The sequence below is a fragment of the Poecile atricapillus genome, chromosome Z (assembly GCF_030490865.1).
Source record: "Poecile atricapillus isolate bPoeAtr1 chromosome Z, bPoeAtr1.hap1, whole genome shotgun sequence".
NCBI lineage: Eukaryota > Metazoa > Chordata > Aves > Passeriformes > Paridae > Poecile > Poecile atricapillus.
In genome coordinates, this window is record NC_081289.1 from 54,095,011 (window position 1) to 54,116,735 (window position 21,725).

Consider the following 21,725-nt stretch of genomic DNA (forward strand, 5'->3'; position numbering starts at 1 on the left):
AGTAGTAAATGGAGCTTTGCCTGAGAATTCAGCAAATTAGCATAAATACTTCCTAGACTAATGAGTACTCAAAAAGTCAGGACTATGTACAACACATTCTCAGAGAGAAACAAAACCAGTTTGTCCTCTTGAATGGTAATCTTGACAGAATAAAAGGCAATCCTCTTCATACAACTGCATTTACTTGAATTTTGTTATTTTCCAGATGTCCAAACACCTGACTACCAGCTGTACTACCTGTTTTGTAACAAGGGGGAAACCCAACAGCCTATGCATTTATGACAGACAGGTCGAGAAAAGTGATTGTGACTTTTGAGGAATGTCCCCACGGGGCACAAAGACTGTTTAATGTGCTGGGAGGAAATGCTACTGCACACCTGGCAGCTGATTCTGTGGTGTCTGCTACAGGCCATCACTGGGCAGCCCGCTCCAGGAGTTCAGCAGCAAGAATTAGCCTGCGTGGTTTGTGTGTTTCAAAAAAAATTATCCATGAAACAAATGACTGACTTTTCAAACATTTGACCAGGTGAAATTAAAATGACAGAAGTGGATCTGCATTCCAATTACTGGAGGAACATACTAGACAGTAAATTAAGTAAAACACATCAGGTCCAGCTGAGGCTTTTTACCAACCGTGTTACGTCTCTGTCTTTTTCTGGTTTTAAATTAATAACCTTTTAGAGAAGTGCCTGGATACTAAAGGATAAAAATCAAATAAAATGAAGAGGTTAAAATTTCCAGATACTGTAACCTTTCTGTAACACTGAGCTGTTCTTTCAGAAACCACTAACAACTTGTAATAGCTGCAGCAATAATGAAGGTGCACATTACTCACATCACACTGAAAAAATCAACATTATTCATCTAATGTCACAACTGAGTTAAATTTTCCAAGTGTGTGTAAACCATACTGGTAGTCTCTGTAGCCTAGCACTGAATTTCATGTCCTTGATATTTTAGTACTGTAAACTAAAAGTTAATCTATAGAGGAAGTCTTGTCAATATGTCAATAATATATCAATACAACAGGCTGGTTCATTACTGAATGCTTATTTCACATCTATTGGCTTCAGCTTATTGCAATTGAATGTATCACAGCAGGACTATATAAATGAGCCAGAGCTGTCTGGACAGTAAATATTGATTTAACACTGTATTTCTTATGTAGCTTTATCGAACTGATAGCTGTTTTAAAATGAAATAGATGACTAAATCCCATCACAGTAGGAAAATTCCTGTAATATTCTCCTCAAGTATTTCAATTTCAGCATAGAGAGTAGAAAATAGTTAAAATTAACTTGACAGGGAATAAACTGGTCTCCCAGATGATTGTTCCATATTGCAGACACATGAAGACTATGTGTCTCTTAGATGTATAATTTATAAATCAGATGACACCTGTGGCTTAGAGGAAAAGAACAAGTTCATTCTTTCTGTGAAAGGAGTGACAAGTAGGATGAGCGTTAAAGAAAAGCATGAAGGAAAAGGGAGCATGTAGTCTTCCTGTTTTCCTTTGCAACTTGAAATTATTTTCTGTTCACAGCCATGCTTTAACAGCTATCCTATATAGAGATCTTCCCAACAAATATTAGTAGTCACAAAATGTCCTCATCTCTTCAGAAAGGACCTTGGTAAAATCAGAACCCAAATGAATTCTGTAGACTTTACAGGATCTCCTTCAAATACTCTTGGCTTTTAACATTCTAAAGAACTTGTTCAGTAATATTTTTTTACTGACTTTAATCACTTAGGAGTAGGAGAAGACCAGATGATTGTGACTGACAGAGTGATAATCAGGCTTTCTATAAAGTAGTTTGAGAAATTTTTCTTCTTAGAAAAGCCTCATTAACAGGCTTTAACCTTTGTATGATACTTATGGAGACTCAGACTTTAAGAGTTTTCTATCAATAAAACAAAGGAGACAGAACAACATTCTCTGAACTTAACATGAAGAACATAAAATGTAATCTGAAGACAAACACCAACAGAAGACAATGACTTTTTTCCAAAGACTCCCTAAAATCATTGATTTCTCTGTTTTGACCACTCAAAATCTACAATTCTATTTATCTCAAGTCAATAACACCGTTCACTAGCACGTGAAAATACTAACAATTCTGTGATTGGACAAAAACTTATAAAATATTAACCTAGTACTTTTATTTTTGGCCGAAAACAACTACTACACCATATTTTCTATAACAATTATATATACAACAATTTAATATTGCAAGGAAGAAAAAAAAATAGCCTGATTTAAAAAAAAACAGAAAAAGTTATTAATGTATTATTGCTTTAATTTCAAAGGCAGGAAATATTTGTTGAGATGGAATAAATTAAACATTAAGTACAATCCATTTTGTGAAAAATTACTTTATTTTTAATTGAGTGCTGGTAAAAAGCCGTCAACAGACTATTACAAGGTCACAAAAATTTCATCCAGAAACTTCTAGGTTTCAGTTGAAACACTGCTCAGGGTAAGGACCCATTTATATATGTTCAAAACTTGGTAACACTTCTGTTTATTAGGTATATAAGTTAAAAAAGAAAAATAAGCTGGATGTCTCCGTGCTGTGAGAAGCTTGGAGTAGTACTGCATGTGTTGCCTGGAGATACTGATTTACAAACTACTCCAGAAATCATACATAATTTATAGTCCAAGAATTATTTTATTGACATTTCATGGCTAACTACTAACCTGAACAAGGACAAAGTAGCGTTTTTTCCATCGCTTCCAAACCTTCTGTCCTAGAGCATACAAGTACCTACAAAGGAAATAATAAAGGGAGTGGTTTTCCGTTAGTAAGAAGCATGACATTAGGAGGACCAAAAACAAACTTATGTATTAATTTACTCTGTCTACTGAGCTGTTTCTTCAATGTTGTCATATATAAAAGGTGATTTTTCTTCTATTTACTCATATCATAAAAAGGTAAAGAGACATTCCTTTTCACTCAAGACAAAAATCAGAAACATATTTGCAAAGGTTAACCTGCTTACCACTTTTTATTTCACCAATTTTATCTGAAAAATAGAAAAAGTAGCTTAAAGTGGAACACTTTTGACTACACAGAAATACTAAATATTAGAAAAGTTGATGTTCCCAACAGTTTTTATTCTTTTTATGTTTCTTTATTCCTAAGTTTTTGGTTCCAAGTTTTTATTGCTTGGTTTCCACAGATTTGATAGTGTTTATTTAGTCTGTGAGAAGTCAGTCGCAGAGACAGTGTGATAAAATGCTCATATAATACAATGTCAGCAGACATACAAGATTAAATTTTTTTTTCAGAGTAAAGTAGAATCTAATTTCCCAAACAGAAACACTTCACTATAAAGGCTCTTAGATTACAAAAACTCCTTGTCACTTTAGCAATTTCCAGGCCTTGAATCAGAGGACATAATCAGGAGTACCAACCAGTGAGATGAGAAAACCACAGATGCTGATACTGTTTGGTGGTAGAGAGAGCACTCATTACCCAGTGAGTTTCCCAGCATTATAGTGACATTTTTTCTGTCACTGTGGTCGTGTTACACTGTTGTTAACAAAGACAGCAAGAAGAAAAGGATAAGCTGTGAGACTGTAAACAAGAGCCCACGAGTGGTAAGGCTCTGCTGCTTAAAACCTGGCAGGAGAGCAAAATATTACCTATGAGATGCCCCTTCTGGCTGGCCAGCTTCTGTCAAGGACATGTGGTCAAAGGCAGAGCAATTTGCTCAGACCAATGAATGCTGGCTTCACAGGGCACTCTGCAGAGCACGCTGGTACATGCACTATGAAGTAGCTACAATAACTAGGATGGGAGATGGTTGGTCAGATGATTGACAGATGAACATGGACCTCTCTGGTAAGAGAATATGGTCTGCTGCCCTCTGCTCACTCCTGCAGCTTTGCTGCCCGGTAGTTTGCACTTCAGTCAGAAAACAGAGCAGTGAACCAACATCTTATGTGAAATGAGGAAGCAAGATAAAGGCAAAACCTTTTTATTCCTCTCCTGGGGGTACTCTCAAAAACGTTTTCTCCCACACTGGGCATCACAAAGGACAAATTTATGTCTAAAATAAATGTTCAGCATACTGCTTATTAATTGCTGTTTGTCAGGTTATGTAGTGACTCCCTTTTTATTATGACACAAGAGTTTGTTCTTCTTCAACTTCTGTTACACTTCTGCATTGAAGGTCTACCTTGGTTACTCTGCTTTTTCCTTCATATGAGAGAGAAAAAAAATTGGCTTTGTGTACACAATTACCAGTTGATGTGGCCTTCTTTGAATAGTCCACGTCTTGCCACAGTCTTTAACTTCTTAATTCTGTGACTATTATAAGTTCAATGAAAAGAAAGGAGTAAGGGTTATGTCAGAAAGAGTACAAAAAAAAAAAAAAAAAAAGACCCACTAGGGTTTGTTTTCAAATTTATAATATTTTGCAACAAAGGAAGCATTTGCCTCACAGACTGATGGTCACACATTCTCCCACAAAATACAAACTGTTTTCCTTTTCATACATGTTTCAGAGCACTGGCTTTCCCCAAAACACAACATTACTATTGCCATGCTAATCTCTACTATTGTCAAAGGGTGGAGGGGAAATAAATTACGAATTTCACATAGCCTCGAAGTTTAATGACCTGAGAGAGAAAAGTAAAAAGCCACAATTAGTCTTTGGTCTTTCTCAGTCCTAAGACTTCCCTGTTCTTCATGGTGATTCTGCCACTGCATCCCTCTGCATTCCCTGAAGTTCTATGAAGATTTTTTATGTCAGAAAGCTTTTTATTCAGATATATGTCAGAAGGCAACTGCCCCATTTTGAAACTGTATTCTGAAATACAGTTGAAAATACAAAGTCCTCCAAGGCTACAGTTCAAAGACATCCTGACCATGTTCCCACCCTCTTGGCATGTCTTAAACGACTGTAAAGAAGCCATAGATTAACAAAGGCTTCTTGCCTCTTGCATATCAGAAAATGAGTAACCCAGTCTTGGAAACTCTATGCTAATTCGTTCTCATTATTAACTGATCATGCTGCTGAAATGTGCTTTTAAAATAAGAGGTCTTAAAAGAGCATTAGTTATCAGAGAAAAGGTGATATTTTTATATTACTTGGCTGCCTTTTAAATTACTTTTCATGTAAGATATACCACCTATAGTTCTGCAGTACAGGTAGAAAGGATATAAGATACAGTAAATCCAAAAGTATAAAATAATAAAACACACAAAAGAAATTAAATAGCAGTGTGAACTTTTATTCCTCCTATAAATCACTTCCAACTAAGGTGTTAAATAAGAGATTCCTTGGGAAACAAAGGAGTGGAACATTAAGTACCTAACTTTAAAATTCACAGATCTTACATAATACCAGGTAACATGGAAAATAATACTCATGACACAAAGCTGGGATTTAGTATAGAAATTCAAAGACTTATGCTGTCTGGTTTTACAAATCACTATGAACACACAGTTACGTTATTAATCCCTCTTCCAATGCCATCTCTAATGGTACCAGTTTTTTCCTAATGTACAAAGTTTCAGCCATTTACAGGGGGTAAATCCTGTGATCATCTTAAGTGTCTCTGCCCCTGAAAGATAAAGAGATTAACTCTTACTCAAAAGTCTAACATTTTTAGGTGGAAGGACCCACCTAGGCTTCTAGAGTCTTCTTTGAGTCTCTCCTTCTCATTAATTTTCTATCTGGAGGGGGGAAAAAAAAAAGAATAAAAGTACCTAAGAATCTTCAAGAACCATCCTGTATGTAGACACAGTAATATCTAGGAGCTGTAGAAACTGCACTTGATGTCTGGAACAGAAAATCTACAATAGCCAGTTTTCACAATTAAATGACACTTGGGTTTCACAACTGGAGCAGAAAATTAGTATGTTAACAGATTAAGAAGTGAGCTAAATCTTAGAGCTAAATTGAAGAATTTGTAAGATGGGCAATTGCGTAACTTTTCATGAGTCTCAGGTAAAGGCCAGAACTGCAACCAGAACAGAATGTCACAGTCACAAACTCACAGAGCTGCAGCCTGCTATTTCTCTACCCATAAGTGTATCTCTATTCACCCAGAAGCCACAATCGCTCTCTCCAACCAAAATAATGTACACAAAATGCACAGCATCAGTTGCTCAGACTATTTTAATCATTCTCAGCAGCAACGAGAAACACAGAACAGCCATTCATTCTAACACTGTACCTTTAGGCAAGAGATTTTGTGCAATACAAACAAGAAACCAATATTCAGAAGTGACAGTTCCATATTTCTAAACACTAACCACACAATTTGCTTCAATTTTTCTTGCTCTAAATTGGGTTCCAAAGTTCGGACAATCTAAAATAATTCTTGAATTATTAAAGTTCAGCCAAATACTGGGAAGGAAGATACTGAAATACTTCCCCTGTATCTGAACACTGTAACAGTAGTTTATTTAGATTTGTTTTGACTTCTCTTTAAGATCATATTTTGAGACTGTTTAATAAATATTCTGACAAGGAGGAAAGATTGGTGTTTTCATGGACATTGAAACACATAGATGGCAGACTTCTATTCTATAAAAATATATAATAAATGAGATATGTACACATAACATCTATATCTGCACATGTGCACATTAGAAATCATATTTATAGTTAGTATGCATGTGTGGTTGCTTTCTTCAGTTTTCTTATATTACCCACATAATTTCCAGTAACTTAAGACTAATACACCTGCTTTTACTAATCACATAAAAAATAGGACCTTTCTTGATTAAATATGTTGAGTCATTAGGTGCCACCCCAATGTGAAGATTTTCTAACATGTTTTGTAGTAACATGAAAATTCAACCAAATGTACAAACTATGCAATCACTCTTCTGAGACTTTTTCTTTTAAAAACAATTCTGGAATCCTCTTTTCTTCAATATTATTTAATACTCAGTAACTCTGAAATGAAAAAATAAAAATTGGATTTGTATGAAGTCACAGAATTACATGATTATACCTCACAATGCTTACAACATGGTACAAAAAACTCCCATTTAATGTTTAAAGTTAGTTTCCCTGGAAAACAAATAAAATGACAAGAAATTACATTTCCAACACAGAAACACAGAAACACCCAGATTGTTGTAGAGGATTGCAACACCAGATAAAAATGTTTATCATCTCATCTCAGTCAGTATAATTTTCTTCTCCAGAAACAGAACAAACAAAATAAACAAGAAGTCTGGGCATAACCACGTTGTAATTACATAAAGCTTGACTATGTCTCCAAGTGCGTTTTTCAAAGTGCTAACAAAATGCAAAAGCACATTGCTAAATATAATAGTTTAGTTTCAGTTATGTGATGACATACACAGGAAGGAAGATTGCAGCTTATTTGCTCTGTCCTCACCTCACTGTGAGACTGCAGGGTTCCACCTTTTGATGAAAAAAATCAGCACTAATGAATAGCTGAAAAAGCATAATTGTGTGTGGAATACCGGAGCTATTCACCGAGGGAGAAATGAGAATGGACTTACTCCTTCTACAGAGATCATTTTTAGACCAGCCTTTTTATTCTAAGGAATGAAGCAATCTATCTACGTCTTGAATGATAAATTCTCTACTTGTAAAAGGCTTCATTTATCACAAACAATGAAAAAAATATAGAAAGAAAAATCAATACGTGTAGCAGTTTAGTCCAGCAAAGGCCTTTCTTAAAGAGAAACCTCAGTCAAGGTTGAAAGAGCAATTAATGCAGTCTCAAAAATCTGGGCCACTCTGATAGAGTTCGGTTAACATGTGGCAGAAGTAATCATCCACTTGTGAAAATGATTTTCAGTTCATTCTCAAACACCTTTCAGACACTCATGATCCCATTTAACTGACAACAATACAGGCTATCTGTGGGCATCATTGCATTCGCTGAGAGAGCCAATGGGGACCAAATGCCCACAGGCACTTTCAGTCATCCCCGAGCCTTGCATAAAAGGAATCCTCCTTGCACCGCATTCCTTCTTTTATTTAACCCTGCAAGATTAAGAAATTTTTTTGTTTTCAGTTGAGGACAAGGAGAAAACTGATTCAAGACAACAATATGACCTGGGTCATAAGAATCCTAGCTGTAAACATTCTCAGATTCATTTTAGTCCTTTCTGTGCTCTTGAGATAGAGAACTAAATAAGCCTTCAACAGATGGAATGAAAAAAAATCAGCCTAAACTACTGTAATTATGCCTGCTAAGGATAAAGAAATGTTGAAGAATGTCAAGTAATAAAAACATCACAGCCACAGAAGACAGTTCCATTTATTCCAATAAGCAAGAAACTCATTGTATGAACAGGAAAATGTGTGGCTTTTTTTCCTGCTAAACACTTTTCACTTAGAGTATAAATAGTTTAAGAATGCTGGAGAATCTGATATCCCTAGATTCTTTAACAGTGATATCTTACTGCACTCTAGAGAGCTTCACCAATTGTGAATATGCATTCTGGTACTTACGGAACCCGTGAAGTAACTACAATGGCAACTTGAGAATTATTAATCTAATTTATGTCATATCATGAAACCTATTTGGCATGTAAATGTGAGTGTTTGTAAAGACAGAAAAACATCCTTTAGCCTCGACAGAATTCCAGCCAATAAAAGAATGAAATCCTTCAGATGCAAGATAAATGCAGAAAGCACTCTGATTCTAATGAAATCTAATTGCAATGCAAACAGGAAATGCAGCACTGCAAAACAGCTGGTGCTGAGGAGCTGATATCTACCCTCTGTGCTGCTAGAGGCAGTTTACTTTGGACTAGCTCTAAACTGAACCCAGGGACAAAACAGCTACCAATGTTTTGCAGTATATATGTGTATATCCCTGAAGGGGATCTCTTGGTTTAATTTCATGTAAAAAGATAACAGTCTGTGACCAAAAAAGCACAGAAAGCAGGAGCTAAGAGACTGGTTTTCAAAGTGAAACCCTAAATTTAAATTGTGATGTTGAAGTAGAAAAAAATTAAATTGCACTGCTCTCTCTTGAGCATTCACTTTGGCTGTGGAAACAGTTCTTAACACCGACAGACCTCAAAAAACCTGCAAGCATCTTGAGCACCCAGAAGCAGCTGGGTGTCCAGCCTAGACATCTCTCCATGTCACTGGAAGCACATGGCACTCATTCAGATAGAAAAAACTGATAACCCTTTTTTTCAGCCAGGTATGGTATTTTATTTGTGATCTAGAAAGCCTAAATTTCTGAGAACTTGTTTGCATGAAAAATTTATTTTTGTTTCACTGATGGAAACAGTCAAAAGGAGTTGAAAACTTTGGTGGTAGAGGACACCACGAGCAGTGAGCTCCTTCAGGAATGATACTTGGCTTTGATTATCTCTGACTGGTTATGTGCTTCTTCTCACTGCATTTTTATACTGATATAATTTTAATTTCATAAAGAATACAGATCTCAGCAGAGGTTGGTTTTTTTTTTAATAAAGCATATTAGAAGAATGAGATTCATATATTTTCATCCTAAAGACAGTAAATTCTAAGTATTTTCATAACATTTCTTGTCATTATCATGAGTAAGTATTTTAAAGTACTTATGAATTAATAAAATGTGGTACATCTAAACTGAGCAAAGGCATAAGGAGGCATGTTAAACTTGGTATCCCTATTTGTGATTTGAAATAAAGGACAGAATTTATAATAATGAATTAGTCTAGCCCTTTCCTTTTATTTGTGCACATAGAAGGTGTTTATGCAGAAAGATGTGATGTTTTCAAACTATTTTTTAAAATGCTTGATAGCTTGACAGCTGTATTTTTTAAAAAATCTTTAAAAGAATTCAATTAAAACCACCACTTAAAAGCATCACCAAAGCTTTGAAACAAATCAGTTTAGCAAGTACTCACTTACATAGGATTATTCTCTTAATAGGAGCATTACTTGACACTTACTCAAGTGCTTTATAAACCAAGCAATTACTTCTCACAACATGTCCAGTGCAGGAGGTTAGTATTTCCACATTAATTTCTGTTGGGAAAGAAACCAAAGTGGAAAAGAGCAAGACTGTTCAAAATTTGAGGTCCTAGTGCACCAGAAGAAACACTCAGGAAAGCCTCACAACAGCCCTTATCTTCCAGAAGTTGGAAAATGTATTTCAGAAGCTTGTAAAGCTGTTCAGCCTTTTAACTGTGTCTTAAAACATGCAACACACCTATGATTTAAGAAAAAAACAAAAAAAAAGTTCTAGAGTGAAACAGCAAATTAAATATATTTGTCTTTGCAACTCCACTCTGACACTTTCAGTGATCATGTTTCCCTTGTATTTTGTAGGGATCCAGTGTAAAGTGCTCAGGGTATATTTCCCCTTCAGAACTTTGCAGATTACCCTTTGGAAGCACCTTTCTATCTCTCTGGGCTCTCCCAGATCCCCATGGTTCAAAGACTCCTAACTTAGCTGTTGTAATTAGTTGCATGAAAAGAGATGATATAGATGAGGTTTTCTATACCTAGGAATCATGAAAAGTCAATCATGTGACATTCATGGAAAATGTTTGTTATTTACACCCTGGCAAAATTATTCATTCTAAAGCACAATTTGGATTAATAAATCTGTTTGCTCTTTTCAGCCAATTCTATGAGGTAAAAACTTCTGTGGATGCAATGGCTGAACTTAGCTAATAATGATTAGAGATGACATTGACTTCAGACATTTCAAAATGTTTGGCACAGTTGGCAGAAAACAATTATTTTTAGTTGTGTAACTACAGAACCATCCAGAACGAAAAGCGCTAGAGCACAATGTAAGCAGCAGTGGCAAAAAATGCAATTACCTTTTTGGAATTCATACACAATCTTTGACGTGGAAGTCTCTCTCCATGTTGCCAAAATAAAAACTTTTTATGGGAATGATATTTTCTTCTGGATTAAAATTTTGACACTTCATGCTCTTATACACTGGAAAACTCCCTGTTAATCTAGCAGACTTCATGTAAACATGGGATCCAATGAATACCACTTTTCTTTCTACCCAGCATACAACAGCAAGAAAACACAACACTGCCTGTGTATCAGTGGGGTGGACTGTCTCCATGGTGCCTTGAGCACCTCTAAGGAATGTAGGAACCGTACCAGACATTAATTTCCACTCTTACACAGCAGTGCCACGGTTGAGGCTTGTTTCCATGAAGTCAAATTAGTTACATTTCATTGTGCATTTTAGGTATTCCTGGACAGGCTGCGAAAGAGAAATTTCATTGCAATGAATGTTTGCATATGCCAAGAGTTGTATCTGGCTCAAAAAGTCCTTCATCTGCAGATGGGTGGAGTCTGAAAGAATACTGAAATTACTCATAAATTTTCCAAGGCATCTGATGCTGGCCACAGTGGAAGACATGTTAGATGAATATTTGGTCCAAGACAGTAAGGCTAATCTAATATTCTAATAGAGTCATTCTGCCTCAAAAAACCTGCTGGTGCAGAACGACACCTGTAGGTGATGCTTTCATCAAAAGCTAGATTCAAGAAAGTACTTTTACACTCCTGGACATCTTTTGATGACAATACAAGGGTAAAAACAAGGAAGAAAGCTTTCATAGCATGACCTAGCAAATCAGTTCTCTGAAAATACCCATTTTTAAAAAACTTTCCTATACAGAATATATTTTAAAGATGCCAGAGAAACAAATAGACTTCTGACTCCATGTCACATTAGAAGAAACTTTTCAAAAGAACATAGAAGTGGCCACTCAGAAGCAGTTTCAGGCATGTGCCTTGTTCTCAAGAGGGCATGGAGGGAAGCATGCAGGTTTACACTCCCACTAACTCCTCATATACTCATGCTGATACTGCCCCTAGAAGTTTCTTCATCTAGAAGTGGTGCCTTGGTGTTTGTAACTTTTGAATGGATTGTTGCTTAAATTAATTTCCATCATGATTTTCTCAACCATTTTAAACTTTTAAAATCTACACCCAGTAGCACAGTTCCACATCTCAACTAGCTGTGCCTGAAGCAGCTTGTACGGTTCACACTGAAACTGGCACCCACTAGTATAATTCAGCAATTGTCATGTGGCACTGGAAGAGGGAGATTTCAGTGTACAGGAATTTGTTTTAGAACCATTAACATGACTGGATGCTTATCCTTGGAAATGCCACACAGAAGCAAACAATTTAAAAGTGATTTCTGCAGGACTTAATACCAGAAAACAAAAGAAATGCATCACTGAAAAATATATCCCCTTTGAGAAAGTTCCTTATGTATTTCTTCCTGGTACTTAGGATTTTTCAAATTGATTAATATAATTAGGAAAAAATTCCTAAGATTGTTTCAGTTTGGGTGGTGGTTAGGAGAAAAAAAAAGCTATGCAAGAAAGATACAAGCTTATAAAAACAGCACGGATCTGCTCTTTGTCAAAAGTTCATCATAACAAATATGTAGAAAACAAAACATTCAAATGCTGTTCTCCCGCTGGAGTTACGAAACTGGAAGAGATTTGTGACTGGAGCTATAGGGGTTTAGGAATACAGAATGCTGCCTGTGAGGGAGCATCAGAGCCATCTACTGGGGTCAGTCCATTGCTGCTGCACAGACTCGTCTGACAAATAACAGTGTCCCCAGAACTGCAGTACTACAGTGATATTCACCTATAAAATTGCCATTAAATATATTTTTTTAAAATCCATATAATCTAGGAGAAAATAGAAGCTGTAGTGCTGATGAATTGGAGGTGAGGAGAGGTTTAAGTAGCTTCTCGTTCCTTCAAGTTTTAAAAATATTTTTTGAAAAATAGCATTTACATGTAAATAAAACAAATAAAATGTCTTCTATGGCAGTTTGGGTGATCAATTTGAAAACAAAAATTGCAATTAGTATTTTCAGTATTACTCATAGTTACTGTTCAAATCTAAGATTGAGATTTTTTAATCTCTTTCCCCAAACAGAATTTTACATAAGTCTGTGTGCATATATATATCTATATGTATTTTTATATATATATATTTAGACACACATACATAAAAGGACTAATTTCCTGCTATAGCTCAGTCCAGCATTAGAGGACAGAGCAGTTCCTGTGTCCTGTAAACATATAAGAATACCTGCCTCTACTCTCCAAATATCTGATTTATCACAATATTATAACAGAATTTATTTGAATTTGCCGAGCTAAATTTTCAACTAGGCTTTACTAGCTCCCACACTAAATATTTTAAAACCTTCCAAAACAGATCATGTATATACAAAGAAAACTTAATGTTTATAGGTACTAAGAAGTTACACTTAAAAACTTCTAAAATTAACAGGCAGCTCCTTTACCTGTACTGGCCAGGAAAACATTTTTTTGTTTTCAACTTTTTTCAATTAAAAACACTTTCAAAAGATAATATAAGCAATCCAAAGTGAGATTAATTTAGCTGCATTATAATTGTACTCCCATCTTCTCTCTTGATTTAACCATGCTGCCCTCCTGTGGATGTCAGGACATGTATAATGCCATGGCACAGACTAAAAAAATCTGATTCAAATCGACCCCTGTTACCTGTCTGTAACAGACTTGAAGAGGAAAGAAAATGCCACTGTGTCATCACAAGAAGTGGTTAAATTTCATTTCAGGGAAAGGACTGTGAAACTTATATTTCAAATAGTTTTAAAATGAGTATTGTAAATTATTAAGATTTCTTATTGTTCCACAAATCATGAATCTGTGGGAGCACAGAGCCATACATATTAATAATACATTTATTCTGAAATTAGGGAGAGAGCATTCATTGCATAATGATGAGTTACTTCATCTGCTGAAGTGCCCACACAGTCAAACACATACATTATAAAGATTATCCAACAACTCAAAAAGCACAGAAATAATTTGCAAAAGTATCAGTATTTGGTAAACCAATAAATGCTAATTAGTTAAACTGTAATCTTTTTTGCCTGGTGTAGAGATACTACACACATCTTGAGAAACGAGTAAAAGATACATTACATCTTTAAATAAAAATATAAAAGATAGTTTGGAACAGAACAATCTAAAATTAGGGGCAAGTCTATAATCAATTATTCAAAGAAATTCTCTCAAAAAATCTTTTTTTATCAATTACATTTACATAAAATCTCTGTTGTTATAAGGTGTGTTAATAATCAACAGGAAATTAATATTATGAACTAATATGTTTATATAACTTGAGCTCATCTATACTCCAGAGTTGTCAGATTTGTGAAATCACTGGTTTAAAACAGAACAGTGTGAAACAGATCCCTAAACCCCCAAAGTACAACTGCTGGAATGGCACAGGACTGTTGCCTTCCCTCCAGACAAAATTTGTAAATGCTGACAAACTGGGCTTAAAGTCTTAATGATAAAAAAAATGCTTTAAAATAATTTTCTCTCTGAAGAATAAAATTTTTAAAAGCTAAAAAATGTAGTGTTATTTTCTGGTGCTAAAACATGTTAGCATGCAAACAATTTTTCTTTAGAATCTTCTTTTACTCAGAAACAAGAATGAAAAGTGAAATATTAAATTTTAAATCAAGACGCTCTGTCAAAATATTTTTTATATTGTTGAAGACACAGTGAAATAAATCTATAAAAAGTCTTAGGAATGTGAAAAAACATAAGAAATTCTTTTGGACCAAACTAGACAAGACAGTTTAGTCATATGCCATTTTGTGCCAATTAGCGAAGTTGCTGATGTGCCATATCAATAAAAAAAATGACCTAAGCAGTGGGACTAATTAAATGAAGTAGGATAATTAAAAGCTTTACAATATATAATAAAAAAAAGGGCTGAAAATGTTCTATAATGTTGTCATTTTATTTTCCCATTATCTACTTCTCTGCTGAGTTCTAATCAGTGTATCTATATGCATAAAAGAGTGTCCAGATGTTAATGTGTTGATGGCAAAAATCAGGTGTTCAATTAAAACATATTGAGTATGCAAGGAAAAAAACCCCAAGCCTTCCATTAAGGAGACTATACACAGCTCAATTAAAAATGAAGGTAACATTTGTGATTAAGTTGAACACCCACATTCTATAGTGACAATAAACTTTTATATTACAGGATTACTTTATTAACTTAATCATCCAATTCTAATCTAAGGATCACAGTTATTTTCTGTTCGAAAATGGATCCATTGTTTCTCAAGATACAAAACACTGTTAAAGCTGCATTTACAGAAATTTTTGGTTTCCCTCCTCTGAAGCTTTTTTTACTTTTTATCAGTAATGAATAAAAAATCCCGACTGTAACATATGTACCATTTGTAAAGATCTTAGCCTAGCAAGTGTTCTCAGCTACTGGCAATATTTGTAGTATTTAATACCTGTCCCAGATGTGTTGCTTGCATAACTCCAATTTCATTTCGATGTTTTCATTACTCAGAATGTGTTTCTAAATGGCTTGACTAAAGGATCTGTCGAATGAGATACAATGCCCAGCCTATTGCCCTTAATCTAAGAAGAGTCATTCCGTACTCTTAAATCTTTAGACTTCTGTTTTGGATCTTACCTTGCCCTTCAAAACTAAGACTTTAAACCAGATGGAAAAGGTTAGAGAGCTATAAGCATTCAGATTTAGAAAAAAGAATTGCTGTCAGCTATCCTGCTGTGAGGGGAGTACATTTTTAGGCACACTTCACTACTAAAAACTGAGCCAAGTTTCTTACTCTTTCATTTGGTCTATGACATAGTGCATTCTACTTAAGACTTTGAACCTAAAATTATTTCAAAATTTAAATCAGCAGTTAAAATCACAAATAAGTAACCATGATAAAAATAGTAACTTCTAAGCCACTGGTTTACTGAGCAAGGGTACCTAGTGGTGTATTTAGAAGGTATACTTCTCTCATCACAGCCATCTCGATTTTCATCCTTGGAAAAAACTATGAAGAAAAGCAGATGGCAGTTGTGGGCTGACAATCTTCTAACATTATCAGAGAAAGCTCTCCATGTGGAAGGAAAGGGAAGCTGGTCTGACCCCAATGGAGACTTTGTGGTGGAACTCAAACCTACCCCTACCAGAACCCTTCCCCAGCCAATTTGTCCCCAGATTAGTCCATACAAACAGCAGCATGAAAGGCAGTCTTACAGGTCTCTGCTGTCCGTTGCTCCAAAGACAACGAACAGGATTTAACATACAAGTGCGGGAATTAACATACATACATTTTTCTTGAGACCCCACCCAGAGAACTGTGTCCAACCCCTGGGCTGCCAACACGAGGACAAGGACCTGCTGGAGTGAGTGCAGAGGAGGGTCACAAAGATGCTCAGAGGTATGGAGCACCTCTCCTATGAAGACAGGTTGAGAGACTTGGGGCTGTTCATCCTGGTGAAGAGAAGGCTTTGAGAAGACCTTAGAGCAGCTTTCCAGAACCCAAAGGGAGCTCACAAGAAAACAGGAGAGGGACTTTTTGCAAGGGCATGTAGTGATAGGACAAGGGGGAATGGCTTTAGGCTATAGGAGCACAGGTTTAGATTAGATATTAAGAAGAAATTCTTTCCTGTGAGGATGGTAAGACCTTGAAAAATATTGCCCAGGAAAGTTGTGGATTCCCCATCCCTGGAAGTGAACAAGGCCAGATTAGATGGGGATTTGAGCAACATTGCTGAGCAGGCACAAAGTTAATTTAAAATGGGATTAAATTAAACAGGTTTGTGATGGTAAGCACACAAAAAAGACCATTTGTAGTGTGGGATAAGTTCTTCACAGTTTTTATTTAAATAAAAAGACCAAGTGAGCTAATAGTGCATAACTCTGAATGAAAGCATCACTAAACTGATGACATTGGAGAAACTGCCAGCCTACCAGGGTGATGCCTCTGAGAATACTCAAGGCCCCTGAAAAAACATGTACAGTATTGATCTGCCAACAAAATTGTGTTGACTTTAACAGGACATGGACTATTTAAAGGGAGCTGGCTATGACAAACATCCTATTTGAACAAAACAAGAGTAGTACATGGGGCTCTCGTATTATGTCAAAAATAAATGCAATACTTTAATAATTGAAATTATACCACTGTGGAAAAGAAACAAAACCAACAAATCACTTAATTTAATTTATAAAAAGTTACCTCTAACTTTACATTCAGTATTGTGTTAGAATTATTTTTGCCCATAAAGAATCGTGTACTCTGAATTGAAATCCACCCTCAGACCCACAGTAGCACAACTGATCCTACAGTTTCTGAGGCAGCATTCCGACACACAGGGTGGATTAGACTGGTCACATACTTTCAGTTCCTGAAAATAATTTTGCTGCAATAAGTACCTTTGATTCTGTAAAGGCTTATATTCCAAAAGACAAAAATTAGGTGAACTTTACATTCCTAGAAGTAACAGATGGGCAGCACAAGAGACAGAAGGACATAAGAGGTAGGTGGCATTCCCTCATCCTTGCAGTTAATAGGACTGGCATTCTCGGTGTAGAAATAATGCCAGGCCAGGCCAGACCATATGCAGCGTCAATGTACATCAGGTGAAAATAACTCTCTCTTAAATTCAATGTCACAGATGAGTGTGCATGGTATCAAGAAACAACTCAGATCACCTGATGAGAAAGGCTAATAAATAAACTGCATCTTTCACCTGCATGATATGTGTGCTATGCTTATTTGTAGTAGAATAAAGCAATATAAACAAAATCTAAAACTATTTAGATAATGATTGGTCCTTCAGTCTGGGAAAATGAGAACCTTGCTTTGATGTACATTATGTACAGCATAATGTAATGAATATCATAATCGGTTACGTCTCCATTATTACAGACTCATGCATGTAAGGGAAATTTCTAGACAATTTTCAAAAGAAATTTAGAAGGCAAAAAGTTAAAAATTTTAATCTAAAATAAATAAAAGTATAATACGAAAGAACACACAGAGTCTACCATTTATAATTCTGGAATAAGTTATAAAGCAGGAATACTTGCACGCAATTTCGTTCTAGTGATACTGCCAGCATATTCTGGGTGCATTTACAGAGCAGCAAATTCAAGCAAAACTGAAAGTCAGATTTTGCTATGAATGATACTTTTCCAAACCTATGGGAACTGTGTAACAATAGCATGAAAAAATTTCAGCAGAAGCCAACCTGAACTTTCCAGTCAGACCAGAGTATCCTCCATTACAATGTAGACTTACTGTGAAGTTCCTGATGCTCTGAACTTATTACTGCAAATTTTAGAACACTTCTGATTTAAATTTCTTTATCATTTATTGCATTAAAAATAAACAGCCTACTATATGCTCTCATTTTAGTAAGACCAATGATGCATAACCAAAAAAATGTCCTGCCTATATTTCACCTCACATCCAGGAAATTACTCAGCTCATGATCTTCCCTGTGATGACCTAATAAAGCATGCATTTTGCTACAGCATGACAACAATTAATTTTTTAATACTACATTCAATCCACATAGCACTGACTGGTCAGCCCATCTACTCTACTTACTTGGCAGGAAAAACACATGCAAATGAAACTTAAAAGTGTTTTAGAAAAAAAAACCCAGTTACAAATCGAAGTATTTTTTCAATTCCTCCCCTACAATTTAATGAACTTAAAGTCTATTTTCAGTAACAGCTTTTCTATTTTTAATGAAAATATAGAAAAAAAAAAAAAAGATTTGCACATTAATAACTTTCCAAAGTTCTAATTTGAGCATTTCCAGTAACAGGCAAAACTGTTTAGATTGCATTCATTATATTTTTAAAAAATCCAGTAAAGCAAATATTTGCAAGCACAAATGCAAGATTTCATACAACATGTAATTCAAGTACTTCCAGGACTGAAGCCTTAATGGAGCCCTTGGCATGGGCATCAATTGAAGAGGTTTCCCAGTTTGGCCAACCCCTTTCAGGTACTGAAATCAAATACCTAAAGATCTCCATTGGTAAATTTGTCTGAGTAAGGAGTGTGTTTGTAAAGAAAACCCCTTCCTTGCCCCAAAGTTGCATCACTTGGTTCACTCTGCAGAATTGATCTGTAGCAGGTGAACTAGACTCCTCTTGCATTAAATGAAATCAGCTGTGGTGCTCAGCTAGTGTACCTCACAGATTCCAGCCACTAAGGTGCTGTAAGTGTAGGACAAGACAGGACAAAGATTGAACTACATCACCAGAAATGCATATGAGGTGATTACCAGATCCCCAGCAACCACTGAGTCTCTACAGATTTGTTTGGGCACACTTCACACTTGGCTCCCTTAGTAGCCAAGGAAACAAATGCCAAACAGAGTTCAGGTCTTCCAGATTACCATCTCTTTTATTGGAAAACGTATTTTTGGTAGCCATCAGTGGCCAAAAATCCTTCATACATGCCTCAGCCAAGCCCAGTTTGTCTTTGAACCATTAATTCTTTAATTCTTTTCTCTCCATGGTTGTATTATCACATGCAATTAGTCTTCTTGGTACAGGGCTGAATCTCGTCCCACTGTTGCAACAAGCAGCTCTTGCTAGAAGGTACTCAGCTGTTCAGGCTCTCTCAGCAGTGATGCTGCATTCAAACTGGCCCACGTGGAGAAGACATGAATTTGGAGTCAGTCCCATAAACTATGATGACAAGTCCTAAGTGATGCTGCAGCACAGCTCATCACCATCTTTATGGTTTGGAAATGATCTCTTCTCTATTGTGATGAACTAAGAATTGCTGCCAAAGATTTTTGAACTCTTTTTTTTCCTAACACATGCAATCAAAGACCAAGAAGTTGAGATGGGAAGAGCTTTAAAGTTAAGAACTGCAAAATAAAAATTGATAGTGTAAACCAGAAAACTCTACCCAGCTGTTCTATGGGTCACTGAGATGTTTGATCAGAGGTTCTGAGGTAATACATCACAAGAGGAAAAAGAGTTGGCATTTATATATGAATGCAAGGCACCATTAGGGTAAACCATAAGAGATAATCCATGCCAAAAGAAGAGTTTAGGACACAGTGAGAATGTGAATAACTGCATTAAAGAAGGCTGAGAACAAGGTACAAAAACCAGTATGCCGGAAATGGACAGGTGTCTGTGCATGACCACTCACCCCAACTGTTTATTTTGTGAGGTTGAATAGGATTTCAGCAAAGCTGAGCCAGAGAAGGATTTGACACATATGGAGTACTGATCATGGGGATTTTCCCTGCCTAACCAATTATGCATCCTAGTGAAGGCAAGATATTGAACAAGTGTTGCTACAGTTATTATCTAAAGATAATACATATACAATTGAACCTGCATCACTGCCCATCACAGGTCTGAAGAAAACTCATTTTAACATTTCAGAAGTATGGAGCTTTAAGGTGAAATATAAAAAAAGAAACATATAAACAGTTTTAACAATTTTTTAATGTGAGGGCAGAATCACAATTTAAATATAAATTACATATTTATAAAACCAGAACATTTTCAATTCATTTATTTCATTTTTTTTTTAAATTTATGAGCAAAATCAAACCAAACTTTTTAATAAGAAATAAATATTTTAAGTTTTGCGATCAACCTTGCCAACCCATAGATATTTTTCACATGAAGTCTGTTGTGATTAAGCTAAGTGAGTTTGGATCTAAATTTATATCTCAGCTTTTACAAATATTTCAGATTAATTACTACGAAATAAATGAAGAATGACACCTTAATTAGTAATGCTTCTCTCGGCAATTAGGATTCTCTTGGCTTCTTTTAGCAAGTAAAGTGGCAGTGGCATATCATTAAGATCTTCAAAGATTCCCTGTGCCTCTTCAGAAGCAATTACTGTGTGAAGCGCTGAAAATCAGGCTCATAGCTATAATCTGTTCTCTAAGGATCTAGCAGCAGGATAAACACTTTTGCTTCTTTCTTCCATAGTAATTTTGCATTAACCCATTATCATTATCCAATCAATCATTAATGTAATTTTAATGTGTCATTTTTTCATGAAGTTCAATTTAATTTTAAAAAAGTAACTGATTATAGTAAATTGATTTTGCAAAAGTGTGTAATAGTGAAATCGTTTAAATGAAGACAGTTATTACATTAGCACTTTACTCCATGGCAAGATGCTAACATTCATTTAGCACAATGAAATATCAGCATGAAGTGCAAAGTAGCGAAACAGTACTCAAATTAGACACCTTGGTGTAATAATAGTAACAACTTCATACATGACTAGAAGTGCAGTTTATAATATACATAGGAAATTTTGACCTTAATATATACAAGTGCATGTTCCTTTATGAATGTTAAAATGAGGACAGGTTTGTCAGAATTTAGCAAGATAGTTACACCTACATGAAAGACATTTTTGTCCCTCTGACAAAATAAACAAAAAATTGCTTTTGCACCAAATTTAAAATTGTTTATTAATTATGGGCCAAAATTTGACCAGTATTTTTGCAGAAATATAAATCCACTGCTTTATTTTTTTAATTTTCTGTTATTTTTGCAGTAGTCTAATTCGAAATGTTGGAAGTCTTTGAAATACATGATTTTACTTTGTACTGGCATTTTTGAGTTTTATCTTGCAGAAAGGGATACCCACATGCTTGTCTTCAGAGTCTTAGGGTCTTGGATCTTCAGAGTCAGCAACTGTTTGTGATTTACTCTTGAAAAGAAAGATTATCTCCTCCTCTTTAAATTTTCTTTAACAGCTCTTACGGTTTAAAGGAATCATGTTAACTTCATGCTGTAGTTACCTTACAGATCAACCATGCCAGTCTTTTCCAGTACAAGGTGCTCAGCAGTGACTACATTTAATGAAGTATTCTGAAGTTTGCAGCCAGGATATTTTCATAACGGTTTGTGACATATCCTTCTTTGGGACTTTTCAC

The 21,725-nt window shown here is 35.5% G+C and overlaps 1 protein-coding gene across 3 annotated transcripts in view; it reads right to left on the reverse strand.

Annotated features, from left to right (window-relative positions):
• LOC131573263 (calcium-dependent secretion activator 2-like) overlaps nt 1-21,725 on the reverse strand; it is a 283,517-nt gene that overhangs the window by 105,690 nt on the left and 156,102 nt on the right. For all 3 annotated transcript variants that reach the window (XM_058827047.1, XM_058827048.1, XM_058827046.1), the window contains exon 9: nt 2,699-2,765. In XM_058827047.1, the coding sequence (XP_058683030.1) occupies nt 2,699-2,765 (67 nt within the window). The remainder of the gene's footprint in view (nt 1-2,698; nt 2,766-21,725) is intronic.